At 45.6% G+C, this 20,184-nt stretch overlaps 1 protein-coding gene and 2 long non-coding RNA genes across 6 annotated transcripts in view; 1 reads left to right on the top strand and 2 right to left on the bottom strand.

Moving 5' to 3' along the window:
- Nucleotides 1–20,184, bottom strand: part of LOC127530168 (uncharacterized) — a 556,902-nt gene that overhangs the window by 201,048 nt on the left and 335,670 nt on the right. The gene's annotated exons all lie outside the window — the stretch shown is intronic.
- LOC127530174 (uncharacterized) lies at nucleotides 3,389–5,921 on the top strand. Its single transcript, XR_007936693.1, has 2 exons — nucleotides 3,389–3,431; nucleotides 3,525–5,921. It is a non-coding gene; the product is annotated as an uncharacterized LOC127530174 (long non-coding RNA).
- Nucleotides 8,321–20,184, bottom strand: part of slc25a39 (solute carrier family 25 member 39) — a 50,255-nt gene continuing 38,391 nt past the window's right edge. For 2 of the 4 annotated variants that reach the window (XM_051936409.1, XM_051936406.1), the window contains 6 exons: nucleotides 16,496–16,669; nucleotides 16,292–16,401; nucleotides 14,144–14,225; nucleotides 11,182–11,262; nucleotides 9,936–10,541; nucleotides 8,321–9,812 (listed from right to left, as the gene is read on the bottom strand). In XM_051936409.1, the coding sequence (XP_051792369.1) occupies nucleotides 10,423–10,541; nucleotides 11,182–11,262; nucleotides 14,144–14,225; nucleotides 16,292–16,401; nucleotides 16,496–16,669 (566 nt within the window). In that variant the 3' untranslated portion in view covers nucleotides 8,321–9,812; nucleotides 9,936–10,422. Of the gene's footprint in view, nucleotides 9,833–9,930; nucleotides 10,542–11,181; nucleotides 11,263–14,143; nucleotides 14,226–16,291; nucleotides 16,402–16,495; nucleotides 16,670–20,184 lie in introns of all 4 variants that reach the window. The other 2 variants (XM_051936408.1, XM_051936407.1) reach the window with 2 other exon arrangements.

Raw genomic sequence — 20,184 nt, 5'->3', positions numbered from 1 at the left:
AGAAACATCTGACACAAAGATCTAAAAACACGGAGGCAGCAGACTTACTGGTGTCCTTGTCAGACCTTTAGGCCTCGACTGTACAAATCAAGTCGCTGAGGTTATGCTGGAGACGCGCTGTGATGGAACGTCAGAGTAAGTAAGAATGTCATAGAAAAGAGTGAACTGGACTGAAGGATCTTCTGTTTGGGCAGAACTCGAGAAGACGGAAATAAAGGAAAGTTCTAGAAAGTCTCGCTCACTTAATCGTTTCCTTCAGTTACTCGATCAAAAAGCGAGAGGCGTCTTGTAGCCGACTGCCAGGCCTTCAGGACCGGGTGTGACGCTGCCAAGTCGTGCAGATCCCACCAAGTGCCCACCTTGCATTGAGTCGAGTGGTGCTGTGGGACACGCGGGTGACTTCATCACCGCTCTAAGTGAGGTGCCCGATGTCCAGGTATCTGACGAGTGGAGGACAATTTTAAAACTTGAACAGTAAATGTCAGTCATTATCCAACTCGCTATGTCCTAACTACAAGGAGCCAATGCAGGGTGCAAGGCAGGAACAAACCCCGGGCAGGGTGCCCAACACACACGCCAGGGACAATTTAGAATCGCCAATGCACCCAACCTGCCAGTCTTTGGACTGTGGGAGGAAACCCACGCAGACACGGGGAGAACATGCAAACTCCACGCAGGGAGGACCTGGGAAGTGAACCTCAGGCCTCCTAACTGCCAGGCAGCAGCGCTACCCACTGTGCCACCGTGCCACCCAAACAGTAAACGTGTTTTTTTAAAACAGACAGAAGTTGAAAAGCTTATAAAGAATGACCAGACGTTTGATTTTCCAATATTTGGGCCATCAGACTTCATATTTAAAAAGTCACCTGGGCACTGGCTGCCTGGCACGGACTCGCCGTATGCAGTAGGAACCAGCAACACGGAAGACGTACATGAAACATGGAAGTCCCACCTCCGTCGCCTCCTGACGGGTTGATAACAAAGTTGTGCCAAAACGAGACCACCCAGTGAGCGAGCCTCACCCGCAATGCCTTGGCGCCCCCCTGGTGGAGACTCCCGTCACCTCGTCGTCACCCGGCTACATCAGTGGCACCAGCCGTGCTCCTTGTCATTCTACAGCTTGTTTGGGTACGAAATGTCGAATGTTGACACTTCATGGTGGGCAAAAGTTCCCACCACTTCAGTAGCAGGGGGTCTGCACTGCCGGTCCAAAGCAGTTTCTTTATGAGAAGTCAATTCTGGCAGTTGAAGTCACTTATTGGCCACGTTGATATTTTTATTCTTTTATTTTCATCATCTCGCTTGTTAAGACACCCTTACCCGCACCCTTAATGCCTTATTTTAGTCGGGTTGGGGGGGGGGATCTCATCATGCGAGAGGACAAAAATGAAGCATAAATATTACATGTGCTGTGCAATAAGATCCAAGTGACAAAGTAACTGGGGGGGGGGGGGTCTCCATTTAACCCAAACCCCCACCTGCTCGAGTGCTTCAGCTTACAAATCATCTCAAGCACATTTTTAGTCGACTCACTTTTGGGGTCACAGGCTCCCCCTGCTGGCGAGTCAGGAGTTGCTTTTGTGGATAACGACGGTGGGCCGCCGATCGCACTCGATTCATTCCCTTGGTGGGTTACGAAGAGAATAAATGGGGGGGGGGGAATACAGTGGGTCGAGAAACGCCAATTCAGAGGGGATCCTCGATAAGGAAAACATCGACCAAAGTACGACGTAAGAATGAGCCGACGTGGCGGACTGACAGCGCTGAGGGCCTTCATTTACGTCGTCTTGGTTAGTCCGGCCGAGATTTACAGTCGTGTAGTCTGACAGCCCCAGCCAGCCAGTCTGAGAACATCAAACCAGGTGGTCTTAACTCGGTGGGGCGAGTTCTGCGTGTCCAAGAGCTGATGGCCAAAGAGCGTTCACCCACAAGTAGCTCTAGGGGGCGCTGTAGAGTGGCTGACCCCCAAAAATCATCAGGCAGAAATACGATTGTAAACCAAATCAAATAAAAACCACAATGCGTAGAATGCAGCGATGAGGAATAAGGGGTTCTGGACCCCCAGACCAAAGAGAAGATCGTCGTCTGTCTGATGTTTCATGTTTTATGTGCCAGGATAGAAGAGTGGGGGTGGGGGGGTTAGGGGGGAGTGAAATCCAATAATAATAGTAATAATTCATTACATTTATATAGCGCTTTTCTCAGTACTCAAAGCTATCCAATAGGTATCCATAAGGCTGTCCCATGTCCAGCAGCACACCCTCCAAACCTCGGGCCACAGGCGCAGGGGTCTGCCACTGGAGGTCTTCTCAAATAAAAGGGCGAGCATGCGATACTCTGGAAATGTGAAACTGTGCTGGAAAGTCCTGCGAACGCCAGTCGTGCAAACGGGGGTCCTCCGGCAAACGAGATCCGCAACTGCAGTCGTCAAGTTGGACTAGAAGTCGTTTAATGGGACATCGGATTAACGGGGCGTACAATTAAGTTAAGGTCCGTCAGGGGGAAGGATTGGCGTCTTGATTAGAAAATCGGGTTGGAGGAGCCCTCCAAGAGCGACTTAGCGGACCCCCTGAACTGTCTCAACAGGAGCTTCATTTCTCGAAAGTGACGAGTATCCTGTCGATCAAAGTGGCTCTGCAGCGACAAAGAATTGTGGGAAATTGAGGTGCCAAGCCCCGCCCATTGACCCCGCGCTATTCGCTTCAACATGAAAATTCAGTGAGCAGCAGGTGGCGCCAGTGCTTCTTTGAATTTTAGGTTTCATTTTTGCAGCTTCATCGCAGTTCAGGCTGAAAATGACATTGCAAATGGGGGGGGGGGGGGGGGCTGCACTTTCCTTTTAATTCCTGACCTATTCATGCAGGTAGGCTTGGAAAATAAAACTGCAAATTAGGCCTTGCATTTTAATTTTATGCAGAAAGTACCTCCCATATAGGGTGGGCTGCACCATTCATTTTACACAGTTCGGACACTCTAATGTGGTTTATTGTCTTCGCTCTTTTACGTTTGTCTTCTTCATTTTAAAGACAGTTGGAACTCGCATTATCATTTGACTTAACATCTCCATAGCAACTGAAAGAAAAATGAATGCATTGGAGGCCAAAAGCAAAGACAAAATATTGAGAGAAAACATTTAATGGTAACTAACTGTGCTACCTGCCGAAGACAAATTAAAATCTAAGTATCAGCGTTAATATTTTTGCAATGTGTAGGTCTCTGTTATATGCCATTTGGTATGGAATTCTTAAAATTATAGTTGCCGTTTGTGATGCGCCATCTGTTGGAATGACCAATGCAATGCACAGGTCCCTGTTGTGTGCTATTTGGTATGGAATTCCTAAAATTAGACTTGACATTTGTGATGTGCCATCTGTTGGAATGACACAAATTAAAATCTAATTAATCAGCCTTAATATTTTTGCAATGCGTAGGTCTCTGTTATATGCCACTTGGTATGGAATTCCTAAAATTAGACTTGACGTTTGTGATGCACCATCTGTTGGAATGACAAATGCATTGTGTAGGTCTCTGTTATATGCCATTTGGTATGGGATTCCTAAAAGCAGTGTTAAATGTTTGTGATGCGCCATCTGTTGGAATGACAGAGACACAGCAACCAGACAGACACACACTTGACCCTTTTATTAAGGTGGACGAGCTGCACTACCCATCTAAGACAAGTTGAAATCTAAATAGCCCACGTTGCCCTCAACGTTAACATTTGCCGTCCGTGTCTCTGTCACGTCCTTTGTAAAAGCAGTGTTGTTTGTGATGCATCACCTGTTGGAATGACAGACATAACAACCAGACACGTATCTTTTCAATCAGGTACATAAGATAGTAACTGAAGGGAAAAAAAAACAACAATTGGCGCACATTGTTGACGTGAGGGTCTCCACGTGGAGTGGACATTCGCTTTCTCGTTTGTGCAACAAAATGAATTCTGGATGTGGAATGTAAACAGGCCATCTTGGCACTTAGGACGAGACACTGCTACATTTAGGGACAGTTCAGACCTTCATCCCGAGCCACGTGTGACCCTGAGGTTCGGCTCGTGCTAACGGCCCGTTTTTGCTGGTTATGATGTTCCTAGTTGTCAAATTTTAAAATGAACATTGTGAGGACTTAGTTAACTGTTTGAATGTTTGCTGTTTGGGTGGGGAGGCGGTGACCCCAGTGAAGGGCTTGTAAGATTAGAGAGGCACTCGTGTCCTTCGCTCCCTCTAAAGAAACGTTGATCCTGGCACCGTTCTCGGTGGGGTTGTCGGTAGTGGAAACGATGAAATCCACAGCTGTGAGCAGGTCAGGGGTGCCATGATGTTTTGCGGATATCGATGTCTCCCAGCTTGTCAAACTGCCGCTATTGGCGGCACAAGGGCAAATGGCCCCCCACTCTATACAGAACAATTGGCACCGGCGTCGGCCACTCCACAGATTGCTCCATGGGCATCGGTACGGGGCACACACAGTCTGGGGGAGAAATCAATGCCAACCATTTAGAGGGTGAACAGGCTGGCACTGTGGTTTATTGCAGGGCACTCCATCAGTCCTCACTGGACCTGCATTGGGGGGCTTTCACTGGCCGGGGGGCTTGGACGCCATGGAAGCCTAAAGTCCGTCAGCGGCCATGAGATCACAGAAGACAGCAAGGCTACGGTTGGACGGTCAGGTCCTCGCCCAGGCCACGTTACCAACCAGTAGCTGGCATTGAGAGCAGTCACAGCTGGAAAAGGGAGACCCCAGCGTGATGTCGAGATGTTACAGACCCCCACTGACCGCTCCGACTATCCCAGACCACCCAAAGGACCAGCGCCCTGCTGCTTTCTTCAAGTTCCGAATTTCATTGTGCCTTAGTTGTCGGGGGGCTCTGATCTCGTCGGTCCAGGACTGACATTCACCTTCGACCAATCGGCTTCTAACTTAAGGCTGTGAGCCCACACAGGAGGGTCTTCGCCCTCAGATGGTTACGATTTTACAAAGGACCCCCCACCCCCAGTTACCTCTGAAATGTGGACCACGAGATTTTTTTTTTTTTTTTCCCTAACCCTAACCTAAACCCGATTGGCTGGAGGTGAACGTCTTGTCCTGGGACAACAGCTCTTCACGTTACTCCAAAAGCGACAGACGCCCACCCTCAGACTGCCCTTCGTTTTTTTAGACCATTTGCAATGTATTTCAAAAGCTGCTCGTCGCTCCTCTTCACGATTTTCTACCATCCACTTCGTCCCATTTTATTTTTTAAAAAGGAAATTCCACTTCTGCTACTTGCACTAATCAGGAGCCATCCAGCCCGCCTGTGCCTGACGAACAGAGGACACGAAAAATTAAAAATGGGAAGACAAGCCATCGGGTCCCAGCAGTCCCACCTCACTTCGGTGGTTCTACAATTTTCGCAAAAGGAGATCGTCGACTGTAATCCTCCTTGGCAAAAAGTCTGCCAGCTCAACTCTTACCCTCAGTGGCATTGGTCTTACTGCCAACCTGAAGAGGATTGTGGCACGTGCAGAAGAACCCGGACTAAACGGAAATCGTAAAAAAAATCGATTAAAAGATGAACGGCGGAACTCGGCCGAGGCCGGTGACGGGCGTGTCACTGCCGGTGAAGCAGCGGGTCCCCAAGACGTTCCTGTTTTCTACAGACTGTGCCGTGTCTCCGTTGGTCGCCAATGGGGGAGGGGGTGTTGCTCACTTCTTTATTAAGGATGGCTACCCCTCCCCCACCCACACCCCAATTTGCTTTGTGGGCGCTTAACTCCCGAGGTTTGTGGTCTCCAGTCCAAGTGTACTGTATGCTTGATTGCTGCCCTTCCTTCTCCTCAGATTTTTATTAAGATTTTGTTTTTGGTGCGATTTTTCTTTTTTTTTGGCTCGTTATTAATAATGTTAATATAAAAAGGAGATTAAATGATTTAACAAATAAACTTGGTCTGATGTTCTCTTTCTCTTCCTTACTTTAAGGAAATCATTGCCCAAAAAAAAAAAATCGTACGAGACGGTCATTCAAGCCCATGGGGGTCCCGTGGTGCGAGTCGACCTCCGTGGGCACATCGAGAGCATCGCGTCACCCGGCTGGACACGTCGACAGACGAGATCCCTTAGACGAAGGAGAGGGGATCCAAAGAACGGCTCACGTGTGACAAGCAAAGTGGGGTCTAAGCGGAGAGGACAGGCTTCAGCAAAATTAAATGGGGGGGGGGATAATCAAAAACTGGAAGAAACCACGTGTGTGAACATGGAGGTGGTGAATACCAGAAAGGTTCTAGTGACACCAAAGCACTTTAGCTGTTCCAGGAGAACCTTACAGTAATATGAACCTGGACATCAGAAAAGTGTTGTAAAGAATTTGTGATCCTCCGAACTCAAAACACGTCAGGCTACTCCTGGAGAAGTTATAGCATGAACGTGGACGTGACTTGACCCTGCGGTAGAACTTGTCATCTTCACAATACCAAAGGCACTGGGCTCTCCCTGGAGTCCCCTACAGTACGACCACAGCCATGAACATGAAGAGCAGAAAGGTCCATCTAACTGGTCAGGTTGGGGAGCAGGCACTGGTACAGCGTGTTTGTTGAACCCTCCATACGATCAAACAGCTCGAGATTCTGGTGGACAACCACCCAGGGCCGGTCCAGTCCCACCCTCCAGAAACTTGTAAATAACTCATGAAAGAATAAAGTTACGTTAAAACCAAGCACACCATTGTTTTTCTTGTGAAATTCCCAATAAGTTTGATGTGTCACATGACCCTCTTCCTATTGAAAAAACAAAAGTTGGATCCAAAATGGCCGACTTCAAAATGGCCACCATGGTCACCACCCATCTTGAAAAGTTTCCTCCCTCACTAATGTGCCACAAACAGGAAGTTAATATCACCAACCATTCCCATTTTATTAAGGTGTATCCATATAAATGGCCCACCCTGTACAGTATGAACGTGAAGATCAGAAAGGTCCATCTAACCTTCTGTGTAGAATCTGTGATTGACTGTGAAGCCACTGGGATATTTTAAATTTGTCAAAGAAGCTGAACAAAGTCACTAGCAACCTCCTTGAATAAGTGACCCCCATAAATCTGACAATGACATCCAATATTTCTAATATTAAAGACCATTTCACAAATGGAAGCAAAAGCATTTGTTCTGTGCAGATCAGCGTCAGCCACCGTACCGTAAAGAAAGTGCTGTCACAAAAAGAGGGGGCTCAGTGTCATAATTTGAGAATGGGGACCTCATTTTTTTCTTACTTTCCAATTATGGGCAGACTGCCGCTACGTCAGACGATTCTTTCAAACTCTCATTAATGTTTACAGGCTGCCACTTAACACTAAAGGAGGTCCACCCAGCACGGTGGTCTCCATTAACTGCTAATCAACCATTCGTACCCCGTAGCATATGAAGACCAAGAGCCTGCTAATAAAGTGGCGTGGGACACCAGACTTGATAAAGCGGGATGGGACACCAGACTTGATAAAGTGATGTGGCATGGGACACCAGACTTGATAAAGTGGTATAGGACACCACACTTAATAAAGTGGCATGGGACACCACACTTGATAAAGTGGTGTGACATGGGACACCAGACATCAGGTATTAATAAAAGTCCTGTTAGGTAAACCCGTTGCGCTCTCCATGTTCCACTCTGCACGCGGCGCTGTAGCAAATCTCAAATGTCTCAGTACTCCATCCTCACTTTCCACACACCTAACATTAGCAGGGTAGGATCCAGTTTGGTCTGACATCTCACACACACACACTAAGCTGTCCCCGGGTCTTCCATCAGCTAAGAATTTGAACAGAGACAGAAGACTATTCACCCAGAGGGTCCCCTTCTGTCAGCCACACGTCGTTCCAGAGATGGCAGCAGCACCCAAGTTGGGTCGCTGTATTCAATGGTGCCAATGCCTTGCTGCTTCACCGAAGGTCAACTCCACCAGTCTAATGCCTGACCAGGCTGCTAGCACCCTAGGGTGGGCTCCCTCACCCTCACAGCACTCTCCGGTTGTACCAATCGACACCAAATACCCAACTATGGATTTCATCTCTGAAAGGCCACAAGTGAGGAACCTAACATTACAGGAGGCCTGGAAACAAATGGTGGAGTATCTACCACCCAAGCCTTTAAGCTCTCCAATTTCTCGTATGTCCTCATTCTCGCCCAAAACGCCACTTTTCAGTTGGAGTCGCCCATTTCGTGACGTTTTTTTTAAAGACACTCCTAGACATCCAACACAAAATGGCTGCCACGGTTATTATGACTCCGCCGGCGTCTTCTCCATTTCCAGCAGCCAGTTATCTAGTTTTATTTTCGACGACGGAGACGGGAGCCGTTTGTTCATCCGAGTGACGACAAGCAAAGCCCCAGTGGGTTTTCAGATTACGACCACATCAAGTGCATCCACAAACAACATTTTATTACCTTTGCCATAAATTTCCAATTAAACATTTGGGGTACGGGGTGACGCCCCCCCCCCCCCCCCGACCGACCACATGTCTCTTTATTTATTAAGCACCCCACCCTATTTAACAAAACTTAGTGAGGTAATCTAACTTGACACCACATCTGAAATGCCCTGCAAAAACCAAAAAAAAAAAAAAAAACAAACCCTAGCGGGGGTCGGCCCTCTCAGTCCCCCCCCCAACACGATGAGGTGCCCCATGTGGCGAGCCGTCATTATTAAGATCTGATTAGTGTGAATAGAGACCCCCATCTGTTCTCAGACCCCTTCTACTCACATTCTGGCCAACGTGAAGTTTGCACACCCGAGCGGGCGGCGGACGTCAGAGCAGCAGGATACAGAAGGTCGGTTGTGAGCATTAAGGCCGGTGGTCCGACGTATGGACCTGGTGGCCACCTCATGGAGGATGTGCTCCCTTTCAAGGAGGAGTTGGCCAAGGGTCTCAAGTGATGCAGCAGAGGCCAAACTGAACGACCAATGCATGACAGAAGACGTCAAGTGATCAGAAAGAGCAAAATCAACAGGGAAACGTGAAAAAACGATAAATAACAACGGAACGAGCGAAAACAAGATGGCAGGGCACTTCACAGCGTCAAACAAATTCGCTTCTTCACAGTGATTCAAGGCCGCGACCAGCTACACAATGCTTATTGGATTTTTTTATAAGTAACAAGGAAGAAAGTTGCATGAACGTAGTTAGCGTCGAGCAGTCAGTCCTTCACCCAACCAAGTGTCATGTGAATCACAGTCCTAGGAAACAAAAAATGGGCGACAAGACTGTGGCTGCAAAGGCCTACGTTAATCGAGAAAAACAAAGCAAGCAACAATGAAGACCACCCTCGTTACTTCACAGGCGCACTGCCGGACATGTCCATGTTAGCATCATTCCTCCCGCTTCTCCATCTACACTTCATGGTCTGCTTTCTTCACAAGTGTCACATGCCGGCTCCTCTGAACCAGCCCTTCTGCTCACATGACTACTTGATTCCCAAAATCCCGTCTTCAGCTCCCATTTATAAAGGACACCCAGAAAGGCAAATGATGTCAGTTCATTCAACACTCTGTCCTGTCGCTTACTGGAAAGAGGGGACTGGAATTCTTCAAAATGGAGGAAGAGGTGGATCTTCATGATAGGATAGGACAGGCCAGTGCTCAGGTGACACACAACTGGTGCTGTCAGACCCGAGGTTTGATCCTGCGAAGTGCTAGGTGGGCGACCACCAAACGAAAAACAAACCGCAGCCTCCGACTTTCTGCTTGCCCCGTTTCTCTATGAGAGCATGAAGGGCCGACTAGATGAATGGGGAGAAGGTCGGACCTCCTAACAGTAAACCGGACGACCGAGGAGCTCATCTGACCTGACTTCAAATGGTACAACCTTCCCCATTGAACGAAGGGGGCAAAAAAGGAAAACCCTGTGGGGGAGAAGGTCGGACCCCCTAACAGTAAACCGGACGACCGAGGAGCTCATCTGACCCGACTTCAAATGGTACAACCTTCCAGGGGGCAAAAAAGGAAAACCCTGAGAACATCCAGAACTCCACTTGTCCCCTGCACTTCTTATAAAGAGCACATCTGGGAAATTTAGGTCCTGAGGGTGAATTAATCAGGGCAAGAAGGCAGAAGGTATACGACAGTCATCTTCTCGAATTCAGCCTGCCCAGTAAGACGTCCATGAGCTCCTAATTATAACGACAGAAATGAGCAAAGCCATAGAATCAGGACAGCAGTCGAGAGGCTGGAGACAATCGAGCAAACAGACTCTCAACAAGCATGTAAGCATCATGGGGGACCTCCAAGTCTGAGAAGAAGAAGAAGAAGAAGAAGAAGAGCTTCAGGGTGGGACTGCAAAAGTAAAGAATGAGAGTTGCTTCTATCCGCTCAAAGTGAGGTGGTCAGCTTGACAGCAGCAGAACGTGCAAAACAAAAATGGACAGAATGGACACGCCAGTCACTCGGCTTCACTTTTCACAGGTTTTGGAGCTCTCGCTCATAGTTCAGCTTCTGAAAGAAGGCTTTCCCAAACTCGTAAGTGCTGATCATGACCGCACAGGCCGGGGCCACTTTTATTACTCGGGGCATGAATCCTGGGGAAGGAGAGAAAAAAAAAACCAAAAAAGTTAAATACTTGAAGTTTTCCAGCCCGTCAACTGGGAAGACAAACACCTTGAACTTCCGCGAGGAGGACTCACAGGACCTTATTGTGGTCCTCACACACATTTTCATTTGAACTCGAGGCTCTTCAAAACAGCAACACAATTCCCCGATATTCCCAACTGGCCTCCCAGCCGTCTCTCACTTAAAAAAAAGAATCCGAGGTCGCCCTCAGGGGGTACTGAATAAACAGACCAGGCCACCCTGCTTCTTCTGGGGTATTCCAAGGGATTTCTATGCGAGCCAACATTCTAATTTTATTCTGAACAAAAGCAGTTCTGAAATAATCTGAAGGAGAAACTCTTAGCTGGCGATTTATTTTAATACAACTCTCTCATAATCACACGGAAATGCCGTGTGAAAGTTAACAAGTACAACATTTCAAACATCAGGAGACGACATCGTCAGCTCCTCCTGTCAAATCGCTTTGGTGGTTGGACATGTGCACCTGTTTAGGAGAATGACGACGACACAGCCAACCATAAGAGGGATTACGGCTAATTAAACAAAGCCTTCTGCATTTTCAAGCAGTCTTTATGCCCGGTTCTTTACCAAAATAAAATGATTCATTACCTGCAAAAAGGCCCCTGATCCCCGACTCTGTGTGGATTCTTCTCATTATGAGCCAAGTGGACGTAGGCTTCCTGGAAGAAACTGAAAAAAGGAAATGGACACAAAAGCATCAGCAGGTGTGGAGAGTGGGGCTGTTATATAACAAAAAGATTCACTTGTATAGAAGCCCACAGATTCCATACATAGCATTAATAAGAGAACAGGGAACCAAAAATGGAAGAAGAATAAAAGAGTAAAATAAATAAACATCTACACAGAATCTACAGGGCCTTGCAGTTGGGAGACCTGGGGACCTGAGGTTCGCTTCCTGGGTCCTCCCTGCGTGGAGTTTGCATGTTCTCCCCGTGTCTGCGTGGGTTTCCTCCCACAGTCCAAAGACATGCCGGTTAGGTGGATTGGTGATTCTAAATTGGCCCGAGTGTGTGCTTGGTGTGTTTGTGTGTGTCCTGCGGTGGGTTGGCACCCTGCCCGGGATTGGTTCCCTGCCTTGTGCCCTGTGTTGGCTGGGATTGGTTCCAGCAGACCCCCCGTGACCCTGTGTTCGGATTCAGCAGGTTGGAAAATGGATGGATAGAATCTACAGAAACTAAAAAATGAAGACAAGAAAAGTACTGGCAGAAAAGCTGGTGTAACGAGCCGTTTGGCTATAGTATACGCATTTGATGAGGATCTAAAACAGCCTGAAGGCACTGACAGCATCCTGGGACCCAAAACAGACAGCTTGAAATCTCACTAAGCTGCAACTCGCCTATAGGAGCCCATCAATAAAGACAGACTGGCATCAAAAGGTTTTTGGACAACCAAAATCCACCTTTTCTAGACAGGTATCCCTCGTGACATTTGCCCACATCTTTCACAAAGCTCATAATATCTGTGAGGTCTACAGCCACATGGGATTTCTGTCACAAACTCCATTCAAGATCATGTACCCTGTCACACAGCACAAACTGCTCAGGAATGCTCTGAAGAACATGATCAAGGTGTTGCCCTAGCCTCCAAATTCCACAAGATCTGAATCCTATCAAGCATTTGTGGGATGTGTTGGAAAAACAAGTTCAACCTGCAATGTCTCCTCATAACTTACTAGAGTGAGAGGACATGTTGCTAATGTCTTGGTGCCAGATACCACAGGACACCTTCAAAGGTCTTGTTCGGTCCATGCCTCAGCTGGTCCAAGTTGTTTTAGTGGCAACGTTAGAAAGGTAGCCAAAGATTTGGCTCATCTGTGTATCTCTCTATATATAAAATCCAACGTCTGTCTGTCTGTTTGCTTTTCATTAGAGAACTACTTAATGGATTTAGATCGGTTATTTGCTACAATTTGCTTGAACATTCCGGTTGATTTTGCGACTTCTCTCATTGTGCTATGTATCATAGTTCGCTTGCGGTACTGATTTATTTGCGTGAATCCGAGAGAGACACACCTGGTCGGGGGGCCCTCCTCACACGCCAGCCTCAGGGCGTACCTTACCTCCACTTAGCTAGTGAACGAGAGGGACTACTTAACGGATTCAGATCAGGATTTTTTTCTAGAATTTGCTTGAACATTCCGGTTGATTTTGCGACTTCTCTCATCGCGCTAAGTTATCACAGTTTTCTTGCAGGAACGATTTACTCGCGCTAATCCGAGACAGAGGCTGCGGGCCGAGGGGAGGGGAAGCGTGACGTCAGGAGTAGGGAGACGGGCAGGGCCCTCCTCACTGTCCTTTTTCAAGGGATCTGCACTGGCAATCGGAAGGTTGCCAGTTCGAATCCAGTAAATGCTAACAGGGACTCTGCTCTGTTGGCCCCTTGAGCAAGGCCCTTAACCTGCAATTGCTGAGCGCTTCGAGTAGTGAGAAAAGCGCTATATAAAAACGCAAAGAATTATTATTATTATTAATAATATGCGGGTGGAGTCGCGGAGCATGGCTATCAATGTATAAATGGAAATACACATGGTGCTCTTGCATAAAACATCTTATGTGCTTCTCTAAAAACTACTATTTAGGTAACGCACCACACAATCACTTACAAATGACATGCCTGTTGCATCCTTGCTCTGCCACCCTCTTTCTCCGATGCTTCCTCTTTCCAAATACACACAAACCGAGATTACGGATTTGCTTGACTTTATTCACACAAAGCCCTGGGCTTAATTTGCCAATCATCTCCTTTTTCAAAATATTGGCTCAACTCTTCAGAACAGAGGTCTCTGAGGTCACTCGACTCACAATTTCCATAGTATTGGTTTGTGTGAGGAGTCCTTTGACAAGTGGCTCACTTTTTAATGCTTTGAGGATTTTCTCCACCACCTAAACAACTCTACCAACATCAGCTCAAATTTGAATCATCTAAAATCAAGCAAGTCTGATTGCACCAACGTTTCCTAAATGTTAAAACATTAACAACGTTCTGTCCACTACTCCATTGTCACATAATAATCTCATAAGAATCAATTTGGTCTCCAACAATCCTACCCAGCAACATATTTGCTCTGCCATGGGACTTGCCCCTACCACCCCCTATAAAACCTTTACTCTTAATGCCCTGGCACATTTATCCATATGCTGTGAGACTTTCCTCCAGTTGATTCCATACGGTCTTTAGACTCAACTTCCCAAGAGATTTATCTTCCAATATCGCCATTCCACCTCACACTTTTCTGCTCCTGAACCCATCTGCTTTACCTTTTTCTTATGTTCAAAATGAACTCTTATTAGGCCCTAAAGTAGGAAAACTCATCTTAATCTATCAATGGAAACCACCAAATTCTTTTCTTTCTAACCTCTGGGAATCCTTTTACAATTAAGGTTCATCCCCTTGTTTCCTTATATCGGCTGGGCACTGTACTGGGGAAGGTCATCTGTACCCCATTAGATATATCTGTTAACTCATTGTGACCAAATTTTCCTTACAAAAATAAGATGTTAAAATAGTTGGAAGAAAAGACAGAAGAGAAACCTTCAGATGATACCCTTACCTTTCAGTGTCTCCATTTCCCCCAGCTCAATCTGCCGCTGGGTTTTCACTACATCAAATGGAAGAGTCATGATGGCTGCAATCTAGAAAGGAAAAGCAGAATCGAGGGTCATGTGAATGCTTCAGGTCCATCGATTTTGCCCGGCGAGTCTGTATAAATCAAAAAAACAACTTGGGTCCCCACAGCCCAGCTGTCAAGCAGATCACAGAGGAGGTGCATTATGGGAGATGTCAAGATGAAGCAAGGAACTCACTGTGATGAGGCACATGATTATTCTACCATCACATAATGAAGCCATCAATTAAAACGCATTTGTGGATCTAGCACACACTGCAGATTTGAGGTACTTCACCTCACCAACTGAGCCATAGCTTTGCCTCCTCCATATATTCTGTGTACAATGTGTAATAATAATTCATTACATTTATATAGCGCTTTTCTCAGTACTCAAAGCGTTATCCACACAGGAAGGAACCGGGAAGCGGACCCACAATCTTCCACAGTCTCCTTACTGCACAGTACAGTGGTCTCAAACTCCAGTCCTGGAGGGCCAGAGAGCCTGCAGGTTTTCATTCTAACCCTTTTCTTAATTAGTGACCTGTTTTTAATGCAAATTGAATTCTTCTGAATTCATTTAAATTGACTTGTGCTCTTGAAGTCTCAGACCCCTTGTTTCTTTTTCCTTAATTAGCAGCCAAACAATGATGAGATACCAAATGAGCCAGAACAACTGGTGTCCATCATACAATATCTAAAAATAAAGACGGGTGAAGGTCTCAGGAACGTCGATCTGCTCAGGTCCCTAGTGCTCTTAGAAAGAGAAAATCAACTATTTCAGACATGTCTGCTAATGCACCACGAGAGCAGCAACAAGCCACGGAATTAAAGGTCGGGATTAAATAACGACAAGAGTCGGCACCTCATTAACAAACCGTTTGGAATGAAATTGGTTGGAGTTTGAGGCCCCGACTTAGTTGGTCTTCTATTGGCTCACTCACTTCACATTTCTGTTTGGGTGCCATTAAAGAAAGGAAATCAAGCAATTCAGAGGAACGATGGACAAATTCAGGGAACAAATCTTAAAAAACAAGTCCTTTAACTCTTTTAGGGCGGATGTCGACTAAAGTCAGCATCCAGGGGCAGAGGGGTGTAAAAAAAAGCTTTAAACGTCTATAAAACTTGATGTTGTGTTATAGGTAGACCCTCTTGGCTAGGAGGACTGTTAGACTCTTTGACTTCACATTGAATCCTGGCATGTGAGTGAGTAACGTGGAGTAAACAGTGTCTAGAATGGCATCAACATCTGGCAAGAGAGCAAAGCGAATGTGCAAAGTAAAAGGCTCCTTGTGTATTATTTATCTATTTATTTATTGTGGATTATTGCTGACTTATTGAACTCCAATTTTGATGCAAGTGACCTGAAGATCACAAATGAAAGTCGGGTACCTGCATCAGCTGATCAGTCCCCAGCTGATCGTTCAGTGGACGAACATGCGGCAAAGTTCACCCTGGGGAGGACTACCAGACATTGATCTGTGGGAGGCCAGCTGGCAACTGGACTTCATCAAATGACATGGCGTGCTAGTGGACGCTACGGATTACCGGCCACTCAACTACGTCAAGCTGTTTTTTTCTAGAATGTGCCGTGCCTTTCAGTTTATGAATGATGATTCTTATGGAACAAGTCTGTGAATTGACATATTGTAGTGGCTCGTGGAACATAAAACAGTGACATTTGTCATAAATAAGGATTTTATGCTGATTTACAATATTTTTGTAACCACTGCTGTGAGTTTTTCTTTTTGGAAAAAATATTCTGCCCTGGGACAAAAGAAAAAGAGAAAATAATTAGCCCTTAAAATGAAAAGAAAAGGGAGTTAATTAGCAGCAAAAACTGGTCACCAATTAAGAAAAGGGTTAGAATGAAAACCTGCAGCCACTCCAGGACTGGAGTTTGCGACCACTGGTTTAATACATAGCGTAACATCATGTGCCGCACATCAGTCATTGTGAGGTAACCAAAGCAAGTTTAATTGGCCTGCTCTTTTCAAAATTGTTCTAATATTCTATAGTAGCTTAAGCTTGCCTCATCATACATAAATCCTGTTGTTTTTCCCCCCAATACTAAAATTCAACAGCTGTACATACTGCTCCAGAGATCGCTCCTGCTGTAAAACTCATCTTGAAAGTGGCTTCATGAACGCTGTACCTCTCGCACAGCTGGGCCTTCACCAGCTCATAGTTGAACCAGTACAGAGCTGCAAACAAAAAACAGAGATGGCAACGGGTACATAGCATGGTAGACAAATACACAACACGCCCTCAGCCATCGGGTGGGGGTGACCCAAGTACCTGAGAAGGGCACATCCCTGAGTATTGTTGGTCCCCATCCCCGCCAGAGGGACAGCCAGCCGCCCTGTGCCACAGCCATCTGGATGCACGTGTGCAGCTCGCGGTAGGACAGCTGTCTCGACTGCATTTTGGTACGGATGAGCTCCAAGGGGCTGATCACCGTCACTGCACCCACTGTGGAGAAGACAAATCAGGAGAGGATGAGAACAAGGCCATGGGAGAGAACGAGACAGACAAAACAGCACTAATTACAAGGATTCATGCATATCTCCAAGTGATTAAAGAGACTGAGACAACGCGGGAAGTCTAGATGCCAAACAAAGAAAAGAACAAACACTGAAACTGTAAAAATGAAGCCAATGGACCGTGAATGCCAGTCTGACATGAAGAGCTTAGTGGGCAGAGACCAACGACACAGTCTACATTAAAGCACCAATTACCATAATAATTAAAGCAGCTGCACATCCTACAAAGCATCTGAATGCAGCACAACAAACACCACTATGGGGCGCTCAATCTCTACTCGTTTATTAGAGGGAGGCAAAGCCCAAGGACAGAACGGGGAAATTTGGACTCAAGTCTATTTCACATTATAACACACACACACACACACACCAGCACCAACGACCAGGTGATCGACTGACAGTACATGCAGACTGGAAGAGAATGGCCAGTTCTGGACTTTAATATACAGTGGGTATAGAAAGAAATCCCCACATTCGAGATATTCCCATTTTTTTTGCTTTACCGCCTTAAATGAACACACACACAAACTAATATTTCTTCCCAGCTTTACTTACTCAATGCCACCTATAACATCCAAGTGAAAGATATCACAGCTACAATTCAGAAGAATTATAAAAAAAAAAAATAAAAAAAAAAAGAAATCCTGAGATTAATAAAGGATCACCCCCCAATGTCAATGTCATTTTGTTGACCCCCCTTTTTGCTTTAATGACAGCCTTGAGTCTGTTGGGATTCTTCTCTATCAGCTTTGCACACCTCCATTGAGCCCACTCAATATTTGTCCCCCTCTCTTCTTTACAGAACTGTTCCAAGTTCAGTCACATTGGATGGTGAACGTTGCTGGTCTGCTATCTTCAGATCTTTCCACAGATTTTCAGTGTGATTTAGGTCTGGGCTCTGACTGGCCACACCAGGACATTCACTTTTTTCCTCTTCAGCTGCTGTGTGGTCAATTTTGCTGTGTGCTTCGGGTCGTTGTCGTGATGAAAGGTGAACATTATGCCCATCTTCAACTTTCTGGCAGAGGGTAGCAGGTTTTCCTCCAGAATTTGATGGTATTTTGCCCCATTTTTCCTTCTACCCTAACGAGAGCCCCAGGCCCTGTGGCAGAATAACACCCCCACAACAGGATGCTGCCCCCTCCACAACAACAACAACATTTATTTATATAGCACATTTTCATACAAAAAGTAGCTCAAAGTGCTTTACATAATGAAGAAAAGAAAAATAAAAAGAAATTAAAATAAGGCAACATTAGTTAACATAGACAAGGAGTAAGATCCGATGGCCAGGGTGGACAGAAAAAACAAAAAAAAAACTCCATGCTTTACTATTGGTATGGTGAGCTGCACTGGATTTCCGCCAGGTGTACCATGAGGTATTGAGGCCAAATAATAAGACCTTTTTCCACTTGGCATCAGAATCTTCAAGGTACATTCTTGCAAAGCTCAAACGAGGCTTAATGTGGTCTTTCTTAATTAAGAAGTGGCTTTTTCCTTACGACCCTCCTGAACAAGCCACAATTGTGGAGCGCTTGTGAAATTGTTGTCACCTGCACACCATGAATGACCACTCAGTGCCATAAAATCCTGTAAATCCTTCAAAAGTGGCCATTGGCCTCTTGGTGGCCTCTCTTACCAGTTTCCTCCTTGCTCTTCCATCCAGTTTGGAAGATCCAGGGAGGGTCCTAGTAGTACCAAACACTTCTTTATGATGGACTTTGCTGAGCTCCTTGGGGTTGATAAAGCCTTTGAGATTTTTTTGTCTCCATCTCCTGCCTTATGTCTGTCCACAACTCTGTCCCCGAGATCTTTTGAAAGTGACCTGCCACCCATAGTCGGTTGTTTGCTGTCAGCTGCACTACCAAGCAAGGGAATGAATGGACCAGGAACAGCTTCACTAATCACACTCATTATAACTGATCACAGGTTGAAGGAAGCCAGTAACCGCAATGGAAGTGGTGGGCACTTACACCTGATGGAGTTTGGGGGGGGGGGGGGGGTCCTTTATTAATCTCAGGATTTCTTGTTTTTTTATTTTTTTAAATTCTGAACTGTAGCTGTGATATCTTTCACTTGGATGTTAGAGATTGCATTGAGTAAGTAAAGCTGGAAAAAATATTAGTTTGTGTGTTTTTATTTAAGGCTGTAAAGCAAAAAAAAAAACATGGGAATATCTCTCGGGGTAAGGGGTGATTCTTTTCTATACCCACTGTAGCTGCTTCATAGCAATGGCTACAGTTCTCCCTGCACAGCAACAGCTGCTTCAAGCAAAGCAGTCTTGCAGGGCCAAACATGAATCTCGAACAACCGTTAAAATGTTTGTTGTGAAAAATGGCAAAAACTGCCACTGAAAAAGTTCTGCTCACAGGATTCATTCCCAAAAACATCCCAAGTTGCTCCAGGGCATACACCTTATAAACATTCAGGGTTGCACTGTCCCTTCCTATCATCTACGATATCTTTGTCCTTTTGACTACTGCATTAATAACAGGAGCAAAGAGGTAAGCGCTGAGGTCTGCGAATATGCTAGGTGTTAAAACGCTATATGATAGGTTTGCAATTAGTAATGTTAAACTTGCTTTATTCATTTAGATATGCAGTTGGAAGGCGGGTGTTGTGCAGCCTCACTCATTCGTATGCATTAGTATTCGTATGTCGGTGTCGTTAAGGGATATTTAAGTCTTGTGCATTGTGTCCTGAAATCTGCATCTCATCTTACTGTCTTAACTCTTTTGAAGGCAGTCATTCTCACCTCCTTTGGATGGTGTGTGACACGCCATTTGTTTTGAATGCATATTCTGAAACCCAGTTTTTCACAAACAGAGTTGACAATTCTTTCAACCTTACCTTCGACACTTTTTTTTTTTATATACAGGTGCTGGTCATAAAATTAGAATATCATGACAAAGTAGATTTATTTCAGTAATTCCATTCAAAAAGTGAAACTTGTATATTAGATTCATTCATTACACACAGACTGATGTATTTCAAATGTTTATTTCTTTTAATGTTGATGATTATAACTGACAACTAATGAAAGTCCCAAATTCAGTATCTCGGAAAATTAGAATATCAATTAAGACCAATGCAAAAAAAGGATTTTTAGAAATGTTGGCCAACTGAAAGGTATGAACATGAAAAGTATGAGCATGTACAGCACTCAATATTTAGTTGGGGCTCCTCTGGCCTGGATTACTGCAGCAATGCGGCGTGGCATGGAGTCAATCAGTCTGTGGCACTGCTCAGGTGTTATGAGAGCCCATGTTGCTCTGATAGTGGCCTTCAGCTCTTCTGAATTGTTGGGTCTGGAGTATTGCATCTTCCTCTTCACAATACCCCATAGATTTTCTATGGAGTTAAGGTCAGGCGAGTTTGCTGGTCAATCAAGAACAGGGATACCATGGTCCTTAAACCAGGTACTGGTAGCTTTGGCACTGTGTG

The sequence above is a fragment of the Erpetoichthys calabaricus genome, chromosome 14 (assembly GCF_900747795.2).
Source record: "Erpetoichthys calabaricus chromosome 14, fErpCal1.3, whole genome shotgun sequence".
In the NCBI taxonomy this organism is placed as follows: domain Eukaryota; kingdom Metazoa; phylum Chordata; class Cladistia; order Polypteriformes; family Polypteridae; genus Erpetoichthys; species Erpetoichthys calabaricus.
This window is presented reverse-complemented; position numbering and strand designations above follow the sequence as displayed.